The sequence below is a fragment of the Odontesthes bonariensis genome, chromosome 9 (assembly GCF_027942865.1).
Source record: "Odontesthes bonariensis isolate fOdoBon6 chromosome 9, fOdoBon6.hap1, whole genome shotgun sequence".
Lineage (NCBI taxonomy): Eukaryota > Metazoa > Chordata > Actinopteri > Atheriniformes > Atherinopsidae > Odontesthes > Odontesthes bonariensis.
The window spans coordinates 8766331-8790811 of NC_134514.1; the positions used below are offsets into that span (position 1 = coordinate 8766331).

The 24481-nt window shown below is 40.5% G+C and overlaps 1 protein-coding gene across 4 annotated transcripts in view; it reads right to left on the minus strand.

Moving 5' to 3' along the window:
* Positions 1–4319: 4319 nt before the first annotated feature.
* The window catches only part of pak1 (p21 protein (Cdc42/Rac)-activated kinase 1), a 61204-nt gene continuing 41042 nt past the window's right edge, over positions 4320–24481 (minus strand). For all 4 annotated transcript variants that reach the window (XM_075472980.1, XM_075472978.1, XM_075472981.1 and 1 more), the window contains 12 exons: positions 23850–23997; positions 23663–23700; positions 21320–21433; positions 17534–17762; positions 15658–15721; positions 14427–14475; positions 13876–13988; positions 11631–11748; positions 11288–11387; positions 10658–10854; positions 9301–9438; positions 4320–8080 (listed from right to left, as the gene is read on the minus strand). In XM_075472980.1, the coding sequence (XP_075329095.1) occupies positions 7994–8080; positions 9301–9438; positions 10658–10854; positions 11288–11387; positions 11631–11748; positions 13876–13988; positions 14427–14475; positions 15658–15721; positions 17534–17762; positions 21320–21433; positions 23663–23700; positions 23850–23997 (1395 nt within the window). In that variant the 3' untranslated portion in view covers positions 4320–7993. The remainder of the gene's footprint in view (positions 8081–9300; positions 9439–10657; positions 10855–11287; positions 11388–11630; positions 11749–13875; positions 13989–14426; positions 14476–15657; positions 15722–17533; positions 17763–21319; positions 21434–23662; positions 23701–23849; positions 23998–24481) is intronic.

The window sequence follows — 24481 nt, forward strand, 5'->3', positions numbered from 1 at the left end:
AGAGGAATCTGAGTCCATTCTCGCTGAATCCAAGATTTCCGCAGCTCCGCAGGTTGTTGTCATCTGATTCTCCTCCCCATGATGCTCCGTACATTTTCAATAGGAGACAGATGTGGACAGATGTGGACTGCAGATCAGTCAAACACACTCTGTGTCTGTCTAGCATTGTGTTGCTGAAATAACCACAGACAGCTCAGAAAATAAAGGTAGCAAATGTCTCCTCAAAAATCCAACATCCACCTCTGCATCACACACATGAGGTCGTTCATGTCATGGACACTGATGCACCGCCTTTTGCACCTTTTGTTTTTGGTGATGTAACATAACAGTGAACGTGCCTCTCTCCTGATTATTCATTCATTCAATTATGAATCTATTTTCAGTGTTACTGAAAAGCTTGTTAATATCTTCTACTTGTACTAACACTGGTCAGAGAAGACTCTGAAAATTATTTCCTCTATTCGCTAAATAAAGGTTTAAATGATTGAACCAATTCCAGATTGAAGCTTCTGTTTCCCATCTTTTATAGCAGAGGGTTTTGCATTTTCACTGCCTTTAATTACCATAAAGATGTATAAATTTGTTATCAGACCTTCCTTGTTAACGCAGAGATTTCTGTTGTATGCCTAAATAATAAAACTGATTCTGTTTGCTGTACTAATATAATAAAATACTATAGAACATTAAGTGAATTAACTGTTATCTTCAGACCTATTGACAGAGTTTGATAGTGAAAGAGCTGGAATGAGCTTCCCATTTCAAGATCACAGCATCAAATGAAGAAATTCTGTGAACATATACGGGTTTTAAATGCTTCCCTCTGCATTAATGTGCATAAGTCTGCAGCAACATTACTGAAGCTGTGATATAAACATGTTTACAGCCACACTGTTGATGGATGCTTTCCTTCAGGGGACATAAAGTGAGCTCATATCTCATCACTGACTGTATAATGTTGGGTAACTCCTCAGAAAACTCATGTAAACAAATGTGAGGTGATGGGTGTGTGTGTGTTTGAGAGAATCAGGAGTTTTCTGCAGTACTCTTCCTCTGCAGTGGAGACTGTTATGCAACTCTGAGGAATAAAGAGGAGGGAGGGAGGGGGGCGACTGCTGCACCACAACCAGCACAGACACACACAGAGTGCACTGCATGACAACACTGAAGAATCCATATCCTCACACACTCAAACATAAGGAATTTAAGGAGTCGGAAAACTGAGATCTTGCTGCTTCTTTTAGAGGCCAACACACTCAATCAGGTCGGCAGATTCACACACACACACGCGCACACACACACGCGCACACACACACACACACACACACACACACAGGGGAGGACATAGTAATCAATCACAGCAGAGAGTTGTGGCTCACCTTTGTTGCCTCTCCCTCTTTACAAAAACCACATTCTCCCCCCGAGGACGCTGAGTGAAGCCACAACGTTGAAGCTACGACTATAAGAAATCAAAATGCAAATCATTTAGATTTTCACTTCGTAACTAAAAGCTGATTTCACTCTATGGGATGGTTGGATATTTGGTCAAAATGCTTCTGGTTTGACCCCCTCGGCTACAGCAGAAAATGTATCCATTTTAACCAAGTTAGAGAACTTTTTTTGGTCCAATATTCCTGCAGATTGTTTTATATTTATTTTCATCCATCTGAGTTTAGCTCCATTTTCACTTTGAACATCAAAAAGGTGAACGTAAACGCGTTTAATGTTGCTATTTTCATCGACTTCGGCCCCGTCCGACAACCCTAAACCTGCATTTTGTGGCTGAATGAGAAGAAGTCCTTCCAAGCAAATGATAAAATCTGATGAAAGAGAAGGTCTGAGGAAGCTAAATGTCCAGTAACATAATCACATGATGAATAATCATGTTTGCATTGTAGCTGAAATGTACTGACATTGTTTTTTAGCTTCAAACATCGTTTGTTGTAGCTTCTTAGTCTTGATTTTGAATGCGAGGCTATGAAGTATTTTGCCAGTTTTGACAGAATTGCATCTTTCCTCCCACCTCCATTGGTGCCTTTACTATTTCTGTTTTTTCATCTTTCCATTAAAACCCTTTTACACGTTTTTTGAAGACCTTTTTTTTCCCCATTCAGCCTTTTCTGAATCCTCCAGACTTGCTCCTCGTCCTCATATTTCTTGTTCTCATTTCACTTCACTTCTTTCACCTTCTGTGTTGTTCGTCCTTGTCACTGATGCGTCACACTACGTCACGCCTCCTCCCTCTGCCACCTCAGCGGAAACCAGCCTCATTATTCTCCACGCTGCACCAGCAGAGCTAAACACATGACTGCATGCATCTGTGGAACAAGAAGACCGACTCCTTTTGTATTTGGGGAACCAGAGAAATCTTGTGTCATCGTTTCTGTTAGAGTTGGTTAGAACAGAATTAAACTTACTCAGCTTTAACACGCGTTTGATGACTGATTCTGACTGATTAGAAGCATTAGGATATTAATTAACCCTTTAAAGGCAGAGCTCTAGCAGCAAGTTGATTATCATAAACATATAAATCCAAATCTTGTTCAAAGTCACTAAACAAAAGTTTGAACAAATGTAAAGACTGTAAGACTCATATCAGCATTTTATCATGCATCGTCAGTGAATAACAAACACTCAACTGAATATACAAAAGAAATACAGGAAAAAGAACTTAATATTTAAATGTCCTAAGATTGGCAACACATGTGCAAGAACAATCACACAACCAGTAAAAGCTTCAGCCAGATGTTTCCCCACGTTGGAGAAGCTGTGGACTGATTAATGTCAAACATAGTCCAAAAATCCTGGGTTATAATTTGCTGTTGAATGTCTTTTTCTAAAGGTTTCTAAGGTACAAAACAAAGACAGAGTGGCTCTGAAAAGTGTTAATTATCAACAGAGAGCTGTTTGCGTATCTATCTCAGTTAAAACATCATGCAGATTTAAAGACGTAACGATAAATTATAGAATTTTTCTGCATTATACATCACCTCCTTGGTCCCAGCCATCTGCCGTCTGCTCACATGGTCTCTCGTGTCACCGATATTCAGATGACGCCCAACTGTAAAGGTCATTCTCACCAGATGACCCCACAAATCTCAGCCCAACTAAACCCTCTTTAAGACCGAGCTACGGATCATCCCATCTAGTTATTACATTTAACACAATATCAACATAAAAATATCCTCTTTGAAATCTCCTCCTCTGCGTTTGGTTCTCAATCATGTCCCTTTGGGCTTTGAAACATAAGAAAAAACAGGTTGAATTTTGCTCACTATGCCACCAACTGTTGGTCACACCACAGTCATCCCTCCTCAGCACATTTAAACCCCCTACAGATGGTCCAGAACGGAGCACTGCGTCATTACTCACTGGTGCTGCCTCCATCTAAACTCAGCCACACAGGGGTTGTGCTCCTTCTCAAATACTTACAATTATAAAGGAAATGAGTCTCCTGAACTGATAACTGCTCAGGATTAATTAAAAAAATATTACAAAGAGTTAAACACAATCAATAAAGCTGGCATTAATGATCACTTTAAACAGAAATAAATGTGAACATGTGGAACAAAAAGGTCCTCACGTGTAAAGACACGGGGAAGAATCTGATCAGACGCTTTCTGGTGTTTGTGTCTCTGCCAATCTGCTGATCTGAACTGAACTGTTCAGGGCCAGCAGGCCTGAGTTCACTCAGCTGAAACATTAATGAAAGTTTAACATTATGCAACAACCTGGACTGACTCCACCGCATGACCACTGGGAGCTCAGCACCGCTTCACACGTGGCGATGCAGCCTCACTTCCAGCAGAAGCTCTTTCTCTTCAAGAGTGAGGATGAAAGGGGGGGGGGGGGCTCAGGAAGCTGGCGAACAGTAATTACTGCGTTTAATCAAGGACAAAGAAAAAAAAGCAAAGAGGTTGGATATAAATTCGCAGCCAGACGGATTAAAGCTAATTTCTTGCCCTGAGTCGGACAAAGAGCATTCCGTTTACATAACTGACTTAGAGGAAGGATTTAGAGTAAAAATTGTGTTATAAATAATACAAAAATCCTCATTAAACAGTGAGAATCACTGTTCCCGGCTCCATCCCTGCTTTGGGAGTGGAATTATGTTGTTACATTTTTACATGACTTATTGGTATCTCAGCTGTACCGTATTATTCACACTGAGAGGGTGTGTGAGGATATGTGTGGTATTTTCTCCTGTTATGGCTGTGCAGATTACAGCATGTTTTCTTTCCTCTGGATTAGGAAGGATCGAGGCCTGTTTGGTTCAGTCTACGCAGCAGTTTCCAGAGAAAAACGCACACCAAGTTTCCAGTTTTTGTACAGTTTTATTTGTTCGTTCTTCAGTTGTTTCAAAAATCAAAATGACTTATATAAACAGATAAATTATGGCTCTGATACACTAAAGAGCGAAGACTTCATTTGACCTTCTGATTCTGGACTCTAAAGTCTGGATCCCCCGTTGCTATGAGAACAGTGTCATGACGACTTGGTCACTTCATACAGTAAAATAATTCATTGTGAGGAACTGATTCTGACATCAAGCAGGATTTGTAACACATCATCAGGTCGGTACTGGTCTCCAGAAGAGGCTGAATTATCATGGCTGAATGCTAACAGTCGTTGGCCATCTGAAAATGTGACTGCAGGGGGCGCTGTTTGAGCTGGTTGTTCCTACTAATGTTATTTGGTCTGTAAACCAGCTGGAAAAAAGGCCAAAAGAGCTGACAGTATTAAAAACGCTGTAGTTTTGTTCAGTTTCCAGTTACAGGATCATCATTTCCGGTTAAATTTTAATGAGCTGATGCAGCTAGTGATTTTTTCAGGTACCTTTTTCTCATTTTTTAAAAGACTGAACAATTACACAACCTATGAAAGCACACTAGCTGGGGACAACACAAAATACGGGCATTTAAATCTCATTTAAGTGTCTCATAACTGAGCTCAAATGGATGTTTTAGAGCTTACATACCTTACAAAAATGACAATTCACCCACAAGGTGATTGTGCAACACGTAGGAAAAATGTCTTTGTCAGATTTATGAGACCATGAGATTACCATTAAATGTTAAAAGTGATATTTGATGCTGGTTTAAAGGATATTTTAAAGTACTATTCATGCGCTTTCCATTCACAGACAGCTCTTACATCTGATTGTTTAGTGTTCCTTTCTCGTTCGATGCGTGTTAATCACAACCATAAAACCACATTCAGAGCAGCGCAATCTGAGAGAAAAATCAAATGGAAAACTACAGAATAGCCCTTTAAGTCCAGTCCAGCTCAGTGCTGAGGATTCAGACCAGGACACGCAAACACACAGCTGCAACATTTCCAGGCAGTTTCTATCAGTTTCTGCAGCTTTTAACGCTCTGTATATTTATCTATTAATGAAACCAACCATTCTCTGGTTTTCATCATGATACACCGATTACTTTTGGGTTTAATTTTGTACCTTTTGCAAACTTATGCCGTAAAAATCGTCAGTTGTGCCCCTAAAAACAACCCAATAATAACCTTCTGCTGTCTGAAAACGCTGCAGAGTGTCGTTGGCATCAGACTGGTGCAAAAGTAGTCTTGCGTCTTTGAAACAGTTTAAGGCCAGAGGTACAAAAACACTACGTCAAAACCATTTAAAAAAAGAGGAAGAAGAGAGAACTAAGAGCAGAAAACAAGTGACAGCTTTGAGTGGATGTTCCGGAAATGTTTGGTGGGTATTTACATGACAGGTCTTTGTTCATCTGCGGCACAGCGAACATCTGCGGCTCCAAAACAAACACTCAAATCTTTACATCCAAACTAAAAACATGTGCTGAACTCGTTTCCTGGCATTAATCAGTTGCAATAAAAGGAAAAGTCTGTAAACAAAGGCTTAAACAGGGTATTCTGTTTTATCAATGCGTTTTTTTCCTCCTTTTTGCACGTAAAATATATACCCTATGTTCACGGGGCTCCTCGGGATCGCACGGTCCTTCAGGAGGAAAAACAACATTGTACCATCATAGCATTTATTTGTCTCATTCATCTGGAAATAGGACTAAGATATCATCTCTCCTATCGTACACAACCGTCCTTCATTAAGCATCACTACACGATTCAGCATTTCCACAAGTCATCTATTATTTTTTTGTTTCCATCTTAAAACGTACCGTATAAAAAAAAAGAGTAATCATGCACATTCTCTCCCTCAAAGTGTCCCGACGAGCCCGCAGACACAGAAGTCCCAGAGCCACCGATGGGGCGAGTTTGGCGGCATGAAACCGACTTATTTCACGGAGTATTCGTCCGGTCGCAGAACAGTTCTCCGGGTGTTTATTGTTACTCTGCATTCAGATTTTCTTGTGCAAACTATGCTGACATTTTGAACTTTAAAGGCTACTCTGAGTGTTGCTTTGAAGCTAAAACTCACAAACCGCTGCTCACGTCAACGACTTCATTTCCTTTTGTGGCGCTCCAGAGTTTGAACACTTCGTGTCCGATGTGAAAGATTAAACTCTGAATGGTGAAATAAGAAGAAACGGTCGGGTTTGACCTGATCTGTTGGGATTAACCTGAACACTGGAGAGTTGATGTGAGCTAAACCAACAAGCCTGAACCTCTGATCTGACAGCCAAGTTGCATTGTGGGTAACATAGGCATCAGATTTCAACCTCAAAGACAAATGAAGAACTTTGGCTCTGCTGCATCTATTCCCGCCTTTTTAGCCACCCTGGAGCAGCGTGTGTGTGGTGAGACGTACAGGAAGTGTCAGAACATTCGGCTCTGATCAGAAACGTTTAACCAATATCAGTGCAAAAAGAAACAGTAGTGTTCTTTAACCGTCTTCCATGAATGAGGCTGTACTTAGTCACCTGTTAACCGCAACAACTAAAATGAGTAAAAGCCCCAAAATATCTGTAAGAACTGTTGAATTAAAAACAATAAAACTTGGTCAGCAGAACTGTTCGTACAAATACGATGAAGAAATAAAACCCACAATGCATCGTGCTGCTAAAGCAACAGAATCAGATAAACATCACCAAAGATCTTTCAGACATTATCCAGCTCTGCAAATTTATCTTTGGGAAAATCATCTAAATCCACATGAACTTTACAGCTTAAACCTGCCTGGAATTAGGAAATTTCCTCATTTCATACTCCATACCAGTATGGAAAGCAGCCATTACTGCAGAAATGGGTATAAACAGTGATATAAACAAGCTGTGCTCAGTTTGGGAGTAATTCTGTGTTATAAACTCTATATTCAGTAAGCAATTTTACGACACGCCGTACTGTAAGAGTAAACCTTTAAAAGAGAAAGAGAATACCGCTTCTGTCTCCAAACTCCGTCCATCGATGGCTCCGGGCGCGCCAGTGTTTCCTCATGATAATCAACATCAACGTTTTCAAACTCAGAGCTCACACTGCAGACACGACAAAGTACCAAACTTCTCCCGCTCCACGCCACGACCGGCGGGAAGTACAACTACAATCAACTGAATTAAAATCCAAACGCTCCCTGTGACAAACACACGCGCAGAAAAGGTGATTTCTTTTTTTTAAAAAGTGAAAGGAATTAAAATGAACAAAAGAATGAATGAACAACTCACACCTGAATGACAGGAAGCTAACAGACCCACATACAGCCATGGGGTGACTGAGAGGAAAACACTGATACGAGTCTTTGGGCTCTGGCTATGAGGGCAGCGGTGTCAGCGATGGCGTCGCTCGATCCTTCCTGTCCGAGTCCTGTGGAGTGTTGAAAAAGAAGAACCCGCCCTTCTTTCTTCAGGTGGGGGGAGGGAGGGGTCAGAGCTCAGGGTCAACGTTAAAGGTGACGGGGTGAAGGAGCAAGTTACAAAACACACGAAGAAGAGGAAGAAGGAGGAGGAGGAAGAGAGTGGCTGAAGGCATTTGAAAGATTTTGCAAACCCAGCCGGCAGCCGTCAACACCTTCCCAGGAGGGACGAAGGACACACGGGGAGAGACGGAGGAATAACGAGTGCAAAGACAGCTAGCGGTTGTTCTTGGCGGCCTCCTTGGCTGCCAGGATGAGGGGGGTGAGGCTGGAGAGAGGCTTCGCCATCTTCAGAAACTGATGCTGCGAGAGGGGGAGGAGAGCAGAAGAAGAAAGATCAGGGGAGATAAACGGGGTCGGGGAGGCAGAGAGGGGAAAAAAAAGAGGAATATTTATAAATGTTTTACTGTAAATATCATTGAAACCGAATGTGATCTTTAAACTTCCTATAATTACTTTTGAGTTTTTCATTGTTCTTTAGATTTAAACAGAACATTCATGTTAAGACTCTTTTCTCTGAGCTCTTCGTATTGTTTTTTTCACCAACTGACATTTTATCGGCTGCTGTCTTCTCTGCAGTTCACCTACCTCCACACTGTCCGCTCTCTGGATCTAAAGCGGCGGATCTCTTATTTCATGCGACTGCAGCAGCCCGTTTCTCATCTCTGATCTTTATGATGTGCGGGAGGAGGTAACCTTTAGGATGTCTCATCTAATGCAATGAACCTTTCAGTGATTACTTGCAGAACTGAGAAACCTTCCTGTGCAACAACATAAAGACCCTCTGAGTCATTTAACAGCTACACGACTCAGCTCGCCTCTCCACCTTGTTGGACCAACATGTAGATACAGATGTTAGATATTTAAAACCCTGGACAAGGAAAATGTTTCTGCCATGTGAGACGTGGAACTAAAGACATTTAGATAATTTGAGGTATTTTACAACAGCATTTGTAGTTTATGCAACTTTTTAGAGGAACATATTGTACTTTCAGCTGTTTCAGTGCTCATAGTAAACACAAATTTAATAGCTTACAGATTTAAAATGTACGTACAAATTTAAAATGGGATTTATTCAGAAATTAAATGCTGCAACATCATTATCCTGCGATATTATTACTTTTATCCAAGTAAAGTATCTCATGTTCAGTGGGCCTTAATCTGTTTTCAGGGTAAAAAATAAAAATATTTTTACCTTTTAGTTGTACTTTCTAGCACTTTCTTATGCTTTTTATAACGAATATTCAGTTAAATTTCTTCCTTTTATCACCAGTTTTAGGAATTTACCTTAAAATCTAACTTCTCAAATATTTTTATTTCCCACTTCTAGTCTCCTCAAAGTCCGCGACATTTGTTTTAATGAATAACTTTTGGGTTTTAGGCTTTTTCAGACAAAACTTAATGTTTTAATGGGTCAAATGTGCAGTTCTCTCTATTTAGACTACGTTTAGCTTCATAGTATTTTATGCAACATTTTTAATGATGATCTTCTTTTATGGGGATAAAAGCCCACACGGCCGTACCTGCAGCAGCTCTTTAGCCGACCCTCTCTTCTCCACGTCCATCTCCAGACATCGGTTCAGGAAGTCTCTGAATATTGTCGACAGTTTCTCCGGGTTCTGCAGCTCTGGCGTACCGTTGGTTGCTATGAGATACAGCGCCTACGACACACAAGAGCAGATTTTTGTCTGTTACCAATGAAGCACATAAGAAGGCAAATAAATGCTGAAAGCCACAGATCCTTCACTTTGCTGCCACCCAGTGGCGGTTCTCAGGATGACAGCTGTATCCCCTTCACTGTTTCATGTCTCACCTCAATGTTTAAGCCATTCTCGTGTTGCTGTTGTTTGTCTAGCTTCAGAATCACTCCCACACAGTCTCTTAAAGCTCTTAAAGCAGCCTGGATATTTTTCACTGGCTGTTTGTGCATCTGACACTTCTTTTATACTTTATGAGCTTCTCCTCATTACTCTTAGCTATAACTTGTTTAGTCAGTTTGCTTGGTGACACGACCAGAGGAGCCCTTTGAATAAGTCTCCCTTGTTGGGATTCTTAATGGTGCACAGTCTGTTATAGAGGACACTTTTAGATTGATCAGTGTTGAGTTATGATAAATAAATGGTGTCGTGATCCAACTTGATTGGTTAACTGGGAAAATGCACACAGATTACTGAATTGTTTATTTCTCAACTCAAACAAACAACAACAACAACCAGAAAAGCAACATTTTCAAACTAAATGAAAAAACTACACCTTTGCATTACTGAAAACTCGTAATTTCCTCAGTAATAAAGTTAAATAGAATAAACAGTTCTGTAACTGTATGTTCGGCCTACAGATTGTGCTTCGGCATGCAGTCGTCCTCCTGTTCTCTGACCTGCTGATAGTTTGTCGTGTTGACGCAGCAGCTTTAATTCTGCTCATCTTACACAGCTCCTCTCTCCATTCAGTGTCTGATAGTTTGGAGCCTGAGTATCGCCACATAACAGAGGTATAACCAGCTCATATCACCAGTTCTGTGCCGATCCGCTCGACATCCATCCAAGTAAAGTGACCATACAAGGATAGACGTGTGTGGACTGGTCGTCTTTTCATTTGTTGTGTAGAAAATAAGCAATAAGCAATGAGATGAGATCTCACGTCCATTCACACATTTACCTTTTAGAGCCAAATTAAACTAAATCTAATGTGTTACGCTGATGTTCAATAAAACTTTCTACTTCATCCTGAATTTCAAAATGTCTCCTCAAATATAATACGAACCTCGCCTTTTTCAACACTAAAGTACAGAATAATCTTAAAATAATGTCTTATAATGCTCAGAATAGTTCAGAAGTCTTTGCGTCTCTTCCTCGATCGGTGTCCAGGCAACAAACTCACCCTGAGTGGGTTCTCGTTCAGATACGGCGGCTCGCCCTCCACCATCTCGATCGCCATGATGCCCAGCGACCAGATGTCCACTTTGGGCCCGTAGGCTTTCCGGGTCACGACCTCTGGAGCCATCCAATACGGAGTCCCAACCATGGTGCTGCGTTTACTCTGCTCAGGAGTGATCTGGGCGCAGAATCCAAAATCAGCTGCAGGGGAGGCGAGAGGACAGGATGAGCCGATTATTCTCAATATTTCAATTTTACCTTCATTAGGAGTCCAAAAGCAACATTCATTTACAATCTGTGATAAATCTCAGGGGTTTAGTAGAGTTTTCCATCCGTGTTGGTTCGGTTCAAATGTAGAAATGTATATTCTATCGTTTACACTAAACTTTTACAACATAAAATAATCCCTTCTGCCCTGGGAACGCCTGGGTGGTAACGGATGGATGGATAGAAAAAAAGATGCCCATACCTGATACTTTACATTTAGACAATTTATCTATAAAATCTTTAGAATAAGCAAGATTTGTTAATACAACAGCAGATTAAGTAGCTGTAATAAGGGATAAAGAAAGAGCTATAATACATGAAATAAAGGATTAAAAGAATGAATTGAAGGTAGCTGTGGTGGACTGACTGAGCTTGACGGAGCCGTCCATGCCCAGCAGGATGTTGTCGCTCTTGATGTCTCGATGGATGACCTGGTTTGAGTGGAGGAACTCTAGCGCCTGCAGACACTGGACAGAAAAAAACATGTCAGAATAACATGAAAAATGTCACTTTGCAACCAGAAATTATATCAGAAAGCTGAGCTGGTTATTAAGGATTTTGAACATAGTGGCAGTGATATGATACCATAACCACCCTTAATATAAAAAAACAAGCATTTTAAACATCCCATTAAGGTCTGAGTTGTCTCCAGTAAAACCTTTAGACATCCTGCAGCTCGTGGGAATGAGATGACCTCGCAGTGGGCTTACCTCTCTGCATACAGCAGCTATCTGAGCTTCATCCATGCAGGTTTCTGTCACAACATCAGTCAAAGAACCTCCGGCCAGGTACTCCATCACCACCCAGAGCTCATCCCCCACCAGGTAACTGTGGCAAACAACATATGTGGGCGTATTTACAATGCAATCAGTATTTACATGACACTCAGTGGAGCACTGAGGAAAGAAATTGGCTGAATATACCTTTAAAGTAATTACCACGACTAAAGTTTAGTCCGTTTATTCATTTTACTATCAAACAATAAGTCTATTCAATTTCAGAGGTCAAGTTTGTGCCTTCAAACTGTTTAATTCCTGAGATTAAAACTCCAAATTTGATCAAATTGATCAACTGACTAATTGAAAACTTAATTTACTGATTGTATAAAGTTAAAAAAAGCTCAAATATTCAGTTTGTTTACTTTATATTCTTTGGGTTTGCTGCTTCATGTACAAGCAAATCCCTATAAAGTCAAAGTGAATGAACTGAATAAGAAATAGATGAGTGAACCCGACCTTAAACCACTTCTTCCAGTGATCTACGTTAACGTTTTTCAGTCCCTAAAAGGCGGCTGACAAACACGAACAAACGTGTGAACAGATTTACGTCCGTGGAGGAAAAGTACACAAAAACACACACACGGTAAATCAGTGACACGGAGAAGCTGTTTCCATGGAGATGACAGCATTAACACCAGTTTTCCAAGTTCACTTCAACGTCTCCAAAGACAGACGGGTAACCACGGTAACCAGAAACCTCTTTTATTCTTGTGTCGGCCTTGATCAGCTCAGCGGAGTTTCAAACGTCAGCAGGAATATTTAAGGGGAGCGTTTGGGAGCTGATTGTTCGTCTCTGTTTTAATACGTCGGCGCCGAAGCCGCCTCAGCAGATCACAAACAGGGAAAATGTCGGAGATGAAAGAACAAATACAGATTGGCAACGTTATAACAAGCTGAAGCGATTCTTCGAGAAACTCGAATATAAAAACTCCTCGATGCGAATTATTTGCTTCGATGCTTCGTTTAATTCGCTCAAACGTGTTCAGCTCAGCCCTGTTTACATGTCGCATTTTAATGGAAATCGGTGGGCTTGTTAAGCTTCAAATACAGTTGCTGTTAACTTCGCGTGTGTATCGTGGCTGCTTCGTGCATCCTGCGTTCGGCTGGTGCAGGGGTCGGCAACCTTTACCACTCAAAGAGCCATTTGGACCCGGTATCCACGGCAAAGAAAACACTGGGAGCCGCAGACACGTTTTGACATCTAAAATGAAGATATTGTTTATTTTACCTTTACACTTTGTATAAAGAACTATAGTCTGTTGCTTACGAAATCCATGAAGTTCTACAGAGAAAATGAAATTTTACTTATGTAATGAACACATTTTGAACTCTTAAAAAATGATAATAAAAGAGTTGAAGGTCTCTTTCTCACCACAAATTAGGCATTTGTGCCAGGTAAGCCACTCTCAGAGGTAAATACAAATGAATCTGCCCAGGCATCATTGAATGTTCTATTTTCTTCAGATGTTTTTCTTTTCTTACATTTCTCCATACTTGAAAGTCTCGATAAATGCAACATTTTGGCAGGCATATATTGTATTTTGAGCTACGAAAAATAATTGAAATAATAAAATATGATTTTATTTTAATATTTCAAGATCACAATAATCTTCAGATTTAGAACTACAATAAAAAAAAGAACTAACAAAAATAAAATGGATACTTTTTAATTTATTGTCCCGAGCCACGCGGAGCCGCAGCATAAGGATGAAAGAGCCGCGGGTTGCCGACCCCTGGTAGTGCGTCAGTTTGTGCGTCCTCAGAAATGAACGTATACAAGCTGCAGCTTACTTTGGTATTTTGATGTTCTGTACAGTCAGATTCTTGCTCCATGTTCGGTTTAGGAGCCTCACGTACCATCTGTCGCTGTCGTGATCTTAGGATGGACAAAATGCTAACCTCTTGTATTCCCCCCTGTTTAACGCTTATCAGAAAGATTCTGCGTACGTCCTGTAAATCCCTCCGATAACAGGCGTCCTACACAGGAAGTATGTGAGCGGTTACGTGGAAAACGGAGACGGTTGCTTAGGTGAACGTGAGGTTTCAGAGGTTTCAGAGACACCAAAAACAGAAGTCTGAATGCCCTAATTGAGTCAGACATAAACCATCTTATTCGCTCCCACAGTTGTGTTCAGTTTACCTTCTGTGAGCATAAAATCCAGATGTGTGTGCTCACCTGTCCAGGTAGTTGACTATGTTTGGGTTCTTGTTTTCCCTCATCACCAGAATCTCATTGATGATGAGTTCTTTCTTCGGCTGCTGCTGCAGGTTCATCTGTTTGATGGCAACCTGAGAGAAAGATGAGGTATGAGGAGTGTTGAGGAGGCTGATAAAATCACACTTTGCTTTTCAGTTTCAGCTTTATACCAACCTAAACAAGCTATTTAAACCCTGCAGTCTGAGACATCACTTTATACATTTATATGAATTAGTACACTTTATGTCCCCGTGTTTTCCTCTTTGATGTCAATATCTAATCAAACAATGAATCTTTAGTCTAGAGGAAACAGAAATTATGCTTTCCTGATATAAATAAGTTAAATAGATGGTGGTCAGTCAGTTCAACATTTGCCAAAATATCTCAACAGTTACTGGAGGACCAGTTGTTAAATGTTGTCACGATTATTTAGCTCGTATGATAACATCGTTTTAGTGTTTTTAAAGCGTTACTTTTGTACCAAAATGTGAGTTGAAGGAGAAAAATTGAGGGTGATTGAGGAAACCCACCTCCTGTCCTGTAGCGATGTCTATCGCTGTGTAAACCGTCCCGGAGGCCCTGAAAACAGACGACAAGAAAGCTCAAGCTAAACACCATAAAGAGATTGTTTTTCAGATGAAACTGGGTTTTATTTACTATATAAAATCCCTTTGGGGGAAATAAAGTATTTTTTCTAAATCATTTTCATTGATGAAACATTCAGAGGTTTTCCTGTACTTAAACAGCAAAGTTTTTTTTAAATTGTGCAATATAAGTACATGAAACTGGGCTGTTAAACTGAAATTTTCATGCCTTTCAATCTTTACCCCAAACCACACAGCACCCGACACACATCCATGTATATTAAATCATCTTTAGGATGAAAAATGTTCAGCTTTTAGAATCCTTTTGAAACTAAATCCTTCTGGATTTAGATTGTTCTGACATCTGAAGGAGTAAAAACTCACTATAGAATATGTGTGTGTGTCACTATGAGGCAGGTTACTGCTGTTATTGTAAAGTAAAACACGGCATTGAAATAACTCACAGGGATTGTTAAAATGCAGCACATTGAGTTGATTATAAAAAACATATTTATGCATTTGGCAGACGCTTTTATTCAAAGCGACCTACACTGGTAGGCAGGCAGGGTAAAGGGGTCTGGCCTAAGGACCCCTACTGGAGGTAGCACCTTTCATGCAGGGGATTTGAATCCAGGTCACCCGCATGAAAGGTGGCAATCTTACCACAGAGCAAAAGAAATGAAAGAACAGACAAAAGCCCCGGTACTGGCTTAAACCGGCTGGGTCCGGCCCGAGAGCAACAAATGACACTTTTAGCTCAAGCAGAAGGAATTCAGAAGGTGTGATTCTGGCCGAGAGTCGAAGCAATAGCTCAGAAGGGTTGAGGGCGACGCCGTTGTTTCAGGGCAGAAAAGAGATTTCTATTCTTAAAGAAAAGCCAAGTCTTACTCGGGATTGAGTGTTGACATTTCATAGGGGGGCTAATCATTTTGTCAACTGTAAAAATCAGCTTATTTTCACGGGGAGGACTCCGTTTTATCCTTTCAGCAGATAGCAGTCAGAGAAGATTGACTTCTTTATAATGACTGTAGAAAAATAACTTATCGATTCTTCATGCTGCAAAATAATTCCCTTTTTTCAGATGAATAAAAGTATCATCTCATTTTTAAAAAATATTAGTTTTTGTGGGATTTTAGTAGAAAAGATGAAGCAACATATATACAATAAACTTACTTACCCCTGTCCAATTTTCTCAAAGCGAGTATATTTCTTCTTGGGGTCTCCCACACTAACAATTGTCCCTAAACAGAGGGGGGGGGGGGGGAATAAATCAAAAAGTCATGTAATGACCAAACAAAACAACCAGAAACTTAAAGTATCAGGAGCTTCAAAAGAGCCAAAAAAGAAAAGCAGGCTTTATAACGCACTGCAGAAATGTTTTTATATGTTGATTTTACAGTGATGCTAAATTTGATTGGATAGAAGAGTCAGTTGTCTTTCTATCAATCGGAAGTCTACTCTACATTACATTCCTCACATGTGGGTCAATGCAGCATGCAGACGGGAGAGAGAACAGAGAAGAAGAAGGAGGAACAACTGAGAGAACAGATGGAAAGAAAGGACGAGGCATAAAGATAAGAATCAAGCTGTAGATAGAAAGAAACTGTTAATTTAGGGGGAAGAAAGAGAAAAAAATTAAGGAAAATAAAGAAATAAACACCAACAAAGTCAGACAGACTGACAGAAGCTCTGTCAGCAGTTCAGATATCAGACTCCTCAGAAGGAAAGTGATTAAAGGACCAAAACTGGAGTGACTGTAACCGCAGGAGACAGGAAAGAGAAAACGACCAATCAGACATGAGGATTGGACAAGAGGGGGCGGGGCTGTCAGGTCCTCTATCATAGATTCAGTTTCCTGGTCTTACCAGCAGAGGGCGACCTGAGCACATCTGGACAGGCGTGGGGCATGATTTAAGAAATATACAAGCTTTTATACATACAGGAACACACCAAAACACATATCAGTAGCAGAAGGAAGTTTCACCCTTTTTCTTTTTGTTTTATTTTGGAGAGTTCAGGGACTAAAAAACTATAAAAACACCAGAATTGTTGACTTTTAACATACGCTGAGCAGGGGTTTCCAAACCGGTCGGTTTGAACTATGATTTATCAAAGGAGATATTTCTAAACTTTTTAAAATAGCATAAAAAAGACGAGACATACATTTAAAGAGTCTATGAAAACATTCAGTATACTGTGGAGCACCTTTTTTAGTTAATGTAAAAAGTTTCATTTAGATTTCTTTCCTCTGCTGGACGATAGATGCATCATGTTCTGCTCATGTAGGAGGATGAGCACATACACATCCTAATATTACCTTTAAACTACTGACATCTCATCCAGCTGACCCATGAAAATAAATGTTTGGGACATTTGATGGCTTTGTTGTGATCCTTGTGTTTATATTGTTGTAACAGCTTAATCTCAACAGTCTTTATTTCCTGGTTAGGTGAAGTTTTAATGACAATAATAACTTCCTGTTGTGTTTTGTTTTTCAGAATGAATGTTTAACCTCTTTACAATTTGTTTGTTCAATAAAACTAGTCTTATATCAGTGTTCATATGCAATAACTTTGGAATATTTTCTTCTACAACTGTTCTATGGTTGTCATGTTCTGATATCGTGTCCTGAAACATCTTCCTCATCAACTCTTTTACACACTAAAACACTTCAACACTGCACTTACTGCTCTTTCCATAATTCCAAGCGTCAGACCTTTTTTCTTTTTTTAAATACAGCAGGAACAGCATGTTATCTCACACACTAGTTTTTTTTAAACCATAATAAATCTTAAAGAATAGAGAGAATATGCTGAAATCAGCAGCAACTTGACTGGAGCCTAAAATAAAGCTGAAAGTGATCTCTCTGAGGGAAACTGTGTGCAGACAGAGAGATGAAACAATCTGTCTAAAATTAGCCGGTGGGCCTTTGCTCTGCAGCAGGTAAAATCAGAAGTTTAACTGTTTTCTGCTGGAATCATTTCACGATGAGGTCTCCTCCCCCCGTCAGGTGAACCACCTGCGTTGGCCTTGATCGTGTGAATGACACTTACGTAGTTTCTCCAGGATCTCCTCGTCTGACATCTTCTTCTTCCTGGTTTTGTCTTGTGAGTGGGGCACAGACGGACCAGGGGCGGGGCTTGCGCTGGGAGGGCTGCTGGGAGCCGCCTCTGCAGGCGGGGCGGGGGTGACGGCGGCGGCGGCGGTCGGAGGGGAGATGGGGGAGGTGGCTGCATCTTTGGTCAGAGGAGCAAGGGGTTCTATAACTGAGCGAGTGTATATCTGTAACATAAAAGATGTTAAATATGGGAATTAAAGTGGGACAAAATCAACAATAAAACATCCTTAAACAACAATATTTTGGATTATGACAGTTTCAGTCCTCCGTAAGTAGCAGCTTTCCCGGAAACAAACAGTCTGAGGTGTTCATCTGGCCTCTAAACTCGGATCTAATCTGCCGGGAGGAACCTGTGGGAGGAAAGCCCAATCCACAAAGAGCCACGGGACACATCACTAACATCCCGGTACCAGACGCTCCTGAACATCCTCAGATGTTCTTTCTCCATGACCTGCCTGGCTGATAAGTTTTAATCATGGTGTGATGAATACAACCAACAACAAATGCATGTTCCATTTTTACCAGAAACTTTAAACCAGTAAAACAAAGCTGAATAATAACTAATTATACTAGTAATGTTAGTAAATGTTCCGTTCCAGGTTTTTGACACCAAGTTCAAATATTTAATTTAGAATATTTGAGACATTTTATGAAAAAAACTGACATTCTTCTTCCATTAAATACACATTTTCCCATCTTTTGGGATTTGACAATTAGATTAATTTGTGAGCAGCATGAAAAAACACGTTTATCTACAAACTCAGTAAAAAGTTCGAGCTGAACAATTTAACAGGCTGTGGGAACACTTGTAAAAGTCACCGAAGTGCAACGTAACCATGTAACTGTGAGACGTTCGAGGTCCGTTCAGCTTTCAGAGGATGGAAAGAAAAAAGGAAAAGAGTTGAGTGTGCGTTTGTGTGTGCGTGCATGTGTGTGCGTGCATGTGTGCGATGGTGGGAGTCAGGTGCACTGAAGTCATCACTGTGGAAACTGTAGCGGCGCCATGGAAGCAGCCTCTCAACCGCCAGCCTGTCTGAGAGAAGGGCAACCGTGTGAGTGTGTGTGTGTGTGTGTGTGTGTGTGTGTGTGTGTGTGTGTGTGCGTGTGTGTGCGTGTCTGTCTCTGGAAGGATTGACGGGTATAAAGTTGAGGCGAGCAGTTTATCACCAACATCAGTTTAATGAGGTTTAACAGAATCCTTTCACGTGAAGACTTTCATTAATTTTATATCCATGTTTACGAAAGCCAGTTATTACGTGAAAATAAGAAGTTTTGTGACGTCATTACCTTAGAGGGCACGGTTTATCTCTGAATAGGTCGTGAAAAGGTCGCCCTCCTCCGTAACACCAACAGTAGCTCAGAAACCAAACATGGCTCCGGAGCGTGCTGAACGCGCAGGAGGATATTATATCAGCTGCACTCTGCAGTTTATACTGTTAGATATCATTAGATGCTTCATGCTGGGGCTTCACCTGTTCAGCCTCACGCCCAAAATGTATTAATTATTTCTCTACAATTACAAACTCTGTGTAAAACATCTTGGTGTCACAAAGCTAACGTGAGACGTCGTTAGAGCCCGACCAAACTGGATAACAATAAAGAATTTGACTTTTTTTTTTTGTTCTTATGTGATTACAGTGCAGGCCAGATTAGACATCTATGCTTTAGAGTGTTTTTCAATGAAAAAAAAAGGTCTTAACGTCACTCCCTTTGTTACAGAAGATTAACGAGGGCAGGTTCTGCGACTGTGACCATTGTTCCAACCTGTACAGCAGGAAATCAAGAAGGGACGTAGCCTAGTGTTGTGGATGGGGAGCTAAAATGGACTAAGAAAAGTGTAATTTGAGTTCATCTTCAAAACCCTGCCAGATGGTTCTCCTGACAAGACCAAAGTTATCTGCTGTTCCTGTCGATGTGAACTGTGTCATCATCAGAGTACGGCCAGCTTTAAATATCACTTTATGGCAACAATGCAGACGCTGAGTGTCAGATTATTTTCTTTTGTTTGCGAACATGTGTTCTTCTGTTGTTGCTTTTTGGGTTTTCAGCATATTTTTTGTTCATGATGTTCCAGACAGTATTTATCAGGACAATTTGTTCTGGATTGTTGGAAGAACAAATCTAATTTGCATTTACTAAAGCTAGCATATTTGTCTGCTCTTATATTGATAAGCGTATTAAAAAGATATCGCTTTAAGGTGCATTTAGAACATATAATAAAAGTGAGATTGTTTGTGATTAATCATGAGTTAACTATGGACAAGTGTGCGATTAATTGTGATTAAACTACGTGGATTTTCTGCACATTTTTCAAAGATGTGATGGATAAAGTATTTCCTTTCATTGATACGTTATATTTGCATGATTGTAGAAAATTAAAATATTTTTCTAAGATGGAGATCTGAACGTGTTTGTTTTATGTTAGTTTTCTACATCTTTTTCTTTTAAATCCAACACTTAGTTTTCATGTACAGGTTGTTGCCTGTTAATGAGGGAAGGTTTACAGACTGTTGCAGAAGTTTGAAATATTTCCCATGTGCATCTAATAAACTGCCGCCTGGGTGTTAATTAGTCCTTGAAGAGAAATGGCCAGCTCTGACCTTTCATAAACCCTGCCGTCACATTAGGAGGAAGGGAAAGTGTGAGCACTCCTGAACCGGCCTCCAACAGAACAGAGCGTTTCTTTGAAAAAGCGTTTCTAAATAAAAAACCTGAACTCACCCTGTGATTGTCCAGCGCACACTGAAGTCTTTGTGGTCCTATTAGAGAGTTGAAATGAGGCAGGGGACGGCTCCATTTAAAAATTAATGGCTGTGAGAAATTAACGATAACTGCTGGACATCAGTGGACGACTCATCTGGTGCGCTCAGAGCAGAGCGCCATGTTAAAGTACTTCTGTGTGCTTAAAACCAGCTCAGAACTTCTCTACTTTTACTGAATCTCTGCTATCAAACAAACAGTTTATAGCAAATGAAGCTGAGCGGAGAAGCTAACAGCATTTCTGCACAAACTACTGAGGTGCAATTTGTTCTCACTCCAGTCATTTGATACCGTCTCTCTCCCATCTGCTGTCAAAACAGAAATATATAAAGTTATACCGATCGATCGGTGTAGAAAAGCTGGTTTGGAAACAGATAAGCAGGACGACCCCATGTGACCTCCATCGTGCGTAATATCAGAGTACATTACTGGTAATTAGATGAAAATATAATTATGAACGATGCTCGTTTTACTCGTTCTGTTGGTTAAACTTCAAACAGGGAAGGTGAAGAACAGAAACAGTCGCTCTGTTCCTCAGAACTACTCATTTTTATCCCACAATTTCCCAATGAAATTAATTCTGTTGGGAGTAAAAAGTGTTCGCACAGGGTTTGTCTGCAGCTCGTGCAGCTTTTCGTCTCATTTTAAAAGAAAAACTCACAATAAAACTGACATTTGAACTCGTTTATGTGCAAACTAATGAGACATTTCAACTTCAGCTGAACTTTCTTTTAACGCTGCATTTATTCTCTAAGTTTAAACTCTTCCTTTACAAAAAGATACAAAGCCTTAAATTGTAGAGTGTTCCATCATGATGGATAGTAGTTTGTTGGTAGGTAATTCCATCTTTGTGAATCTTAGTTGTAACCCACAACAGTGAGGACACTCCTTAAAGTATATCAAATAAAAAAAGAGGACCCCTGCCAGTGTAGAAGGATAAAAAAAAAGAGTATATTCTTACTGATTTGGTGTGTTCTGGCCGGGGAGCGACCACCGGCGGGGGCTCGGCCTCGTCTTCGTCTTCATCCTCAGATACGGTTGCTATGGCGGGCGTCTCCGACACAGCCTTGGAGCTCTGCATGTCGTCACAGGGGGAGAGAGGGCGGAGCCTCAGTGACATTATCGTTACATGAGCTTTCATCGATACCAGACCCATCATTGCTTCCTGCCGTCACGGCTGCTTCCTCTATTGCTTTATAATCTCATCCCGCAGACTTTCCCCTGCTCGTCTTTAGCTCTTCTTCTCTTGTTTGATTTCACTCTTAATTTAACCTGGCTCTCCGTCTTTCCACCTTTTTTCCTTTCCTTTCTCTCATCCTGCTCTCCTCATCCCTTCTGGTCCCTGAAAGCTCTGGCCAGGTATGGCTAGTGGTGCCACAAGTCACAAATCCTTCCTCTTCTCTGTCTCTCTGCGATGCTCTGACGCTCGGCCGGCGGCCAAAGCTGCAGAGACAGTGAAATGGTGAACGAAGGAAAAGATGCTGATTCACAATGCAGAGGGGAAGAGCGAGGAGTGCCTCCTTCTCTTTATTCTCACCTCCATAGTTGGTTTTAAAGGCATCTTTTAGATGACATTTACACTGCGGTAAAAAGAATCCAGCATAGCTACCACACAAGTAATTCCACCAGGTAAAAAGTCGACCCTGTAATGTCCAATCCAATAATGCACACATGTATCCTTTTACGATACCACAACATATCACAAACAATATCTCTGGACACAAACTGATTTATTTCTAAATATTTTTGGGGGGTTTCCCCCACACCTCGAGGGTGTTATGTAGTTTTTTGTGCGCGTGGAGCAGCTGCCTTTCACTCCACTAATTTTAGATAAATCAGTTGACCTTTAAGAACAAATTTTTATCTTTTGGGAGAGGAAAAAATAAAGCTGACTAAAGGTGGAACGCACAGTGTGAAGAAAACGTGTTTGTGAACTTTAAAGAAAGCCGACTCGATCTGTTAGACTCGAGGTAAAAATCACAACAATAAATTGGTTAGTAAAAAGCCCATTTTAATAATGCTGTGGATGTAGCTTTAACTTTTCACAGCGGATTCCTCAGTACAGAGTTGCTGCATGTTAGCACACATTGATGCGGTGCTGAGCACCTTCTGTTTGGTGTGAAATACCAAAGAGGAACAGCTATGGCGTTGTAGCTGTGCCACATTCCTGAGCAAAGAAATGGTCACCCATCGTGGGACCAAATCTACAGATTTAAGTTCAGATGATTCTAATCTTAGTTTTTTTAATAAATAAATAACAAAGTTTCACTTTTTTCTTTTTATTTTGTCCATCTGACAGTTATTATTCATTAAAGACATGGTTGGTAATCCTGTTCAGAAACACATTTTGTAATACTGGGTGAAATGGTCCGTGTATCCTGAGAGAAATCTATATACAAGATGTATTTAGAAAAAGGGACGAAAATAATCAGACCTCTGTGGCAGCTGCAGGACTGAGAAAAAGCTGACCGCTGATCTCGGATTGGAGCGCCTACAAAAAAACAATCAGATGCCTCGCTTTCTGCCTACGCCCCCCTCTGTCGGCTCCCTGCTCCGTGTACGCACGCGGTTCTACCGGCTTTGGATGAAGCACTGATGGAATGGGGAGGGGGGGTGGAGCTTAGAGGAGGGGACACTTTCGAATCTTGCTAACTCGCTTGCTAGCTCTCTAGGATTACCTACCATAGCTTTAATGTACAGGGAAAACAATTAATTAGACTTTAAAACCTCATTCTAACACATAAGTGTCAAAATAATAAAATATAACGGGTGGAACTGAAAAGCACAGCTGACCATAAAGCAGAGGAACAGAGCAGAGAAACATCAAACCAGCCAAATTAATGTCAATCATTTCATGATTTTGTATCTTTGTAACTGCGTCAACTACCAGGATCCCTGCTGATTAACACCAGCCACGCAAACACCAACAAATCCAGAGAAACAGCATCACTAAGTGCTGCAACTGATGTGGAAAACACAACATAAATGTGTTATTTAGGCACAAAAAAATGTAAAAAGCTAATAAGAATATATGTTTTCTGTTGACATTTTGATTTCCTGTTTGCTTTTATTAAATAAATACATCTTTAAATTCATGTTATAGCCATTTATATAAATGTTTTGGCCCGTGAGACAAAAAAATTATGCTAATTTATTGTTAATTTTAAAAGATTAAAGAAGAGAGTTTTTTCCTCAACCTACTATGGGTGCTTCTGTTTGTGTTTGCATTCGGTTGGTGGCTACAGGTGAAAAACAGGGTGAGAAACAGGGTGGGTAACAGGGTGGGTAACAGCTGCAGTCTTACCGGTGCGGTGGAGGAGCTGTAGGCTTCTGTGTTTTTATCTGCAGGAGAAAACAAAGAGAAGGAAATGAGGAGCAGCTTTGAATGCGTGGACAATAATCCGTTTGGAAGTCAGTGATATAGAAATCATTGATGATCAATTTGAGGTTTCCATGATGTAAATCTATGCAAAACAAATCTATGTGCGTGCCTGTAAAGCTCATGTATTTCTGGCTGTTGGCCGTTTCTTTTGAGTCGTAGAACTTTAAGACATCGAGGACGGCCTGAGGATTCTTCTTCTGCTCCAGTTTGGTGATGTTGGACGTCTGCAGGAGGCGGGCCCACTGCTCCGGCATGCCCTGCACACACACAGAAAAACAATTTCAACTGTTTTTACCATTTTATTAATTATATCTGTGTGCAATTAATGTTTTTTTTTTTTTTTTTTTTTTAAGTGAAGCAGTGTCAAAGGAAAATTTCCACCCCTTTATGATGAATCACACGTGTAACTAACAAGGAAGTCTTATCATATTTGTACTTTAGTCACAGAACTGGGTCACATCTCCTTGTTTTCTTCTTATCTGTCAGGGTCAGTCCATCACATGTACTCCTCCACTTCCTGTTCCATCACTCCATCCCATCACTGGGTTGAGATCTGATCTTTTTTCTTTATGTTAAACCTTTTTTTCCATCCATCAGAATCACTGCTCACCGCCCTGTTGTTTAATTGCTTTGGTTTATTTTTGGGTTGTGCTGACTCAAATAAAAATGGCAAATGTTACATTTGCATGTAAGATGTGTTGTACAGTTGAGGAGCAGGAGCTCTGGCCCAGATAACAGAAA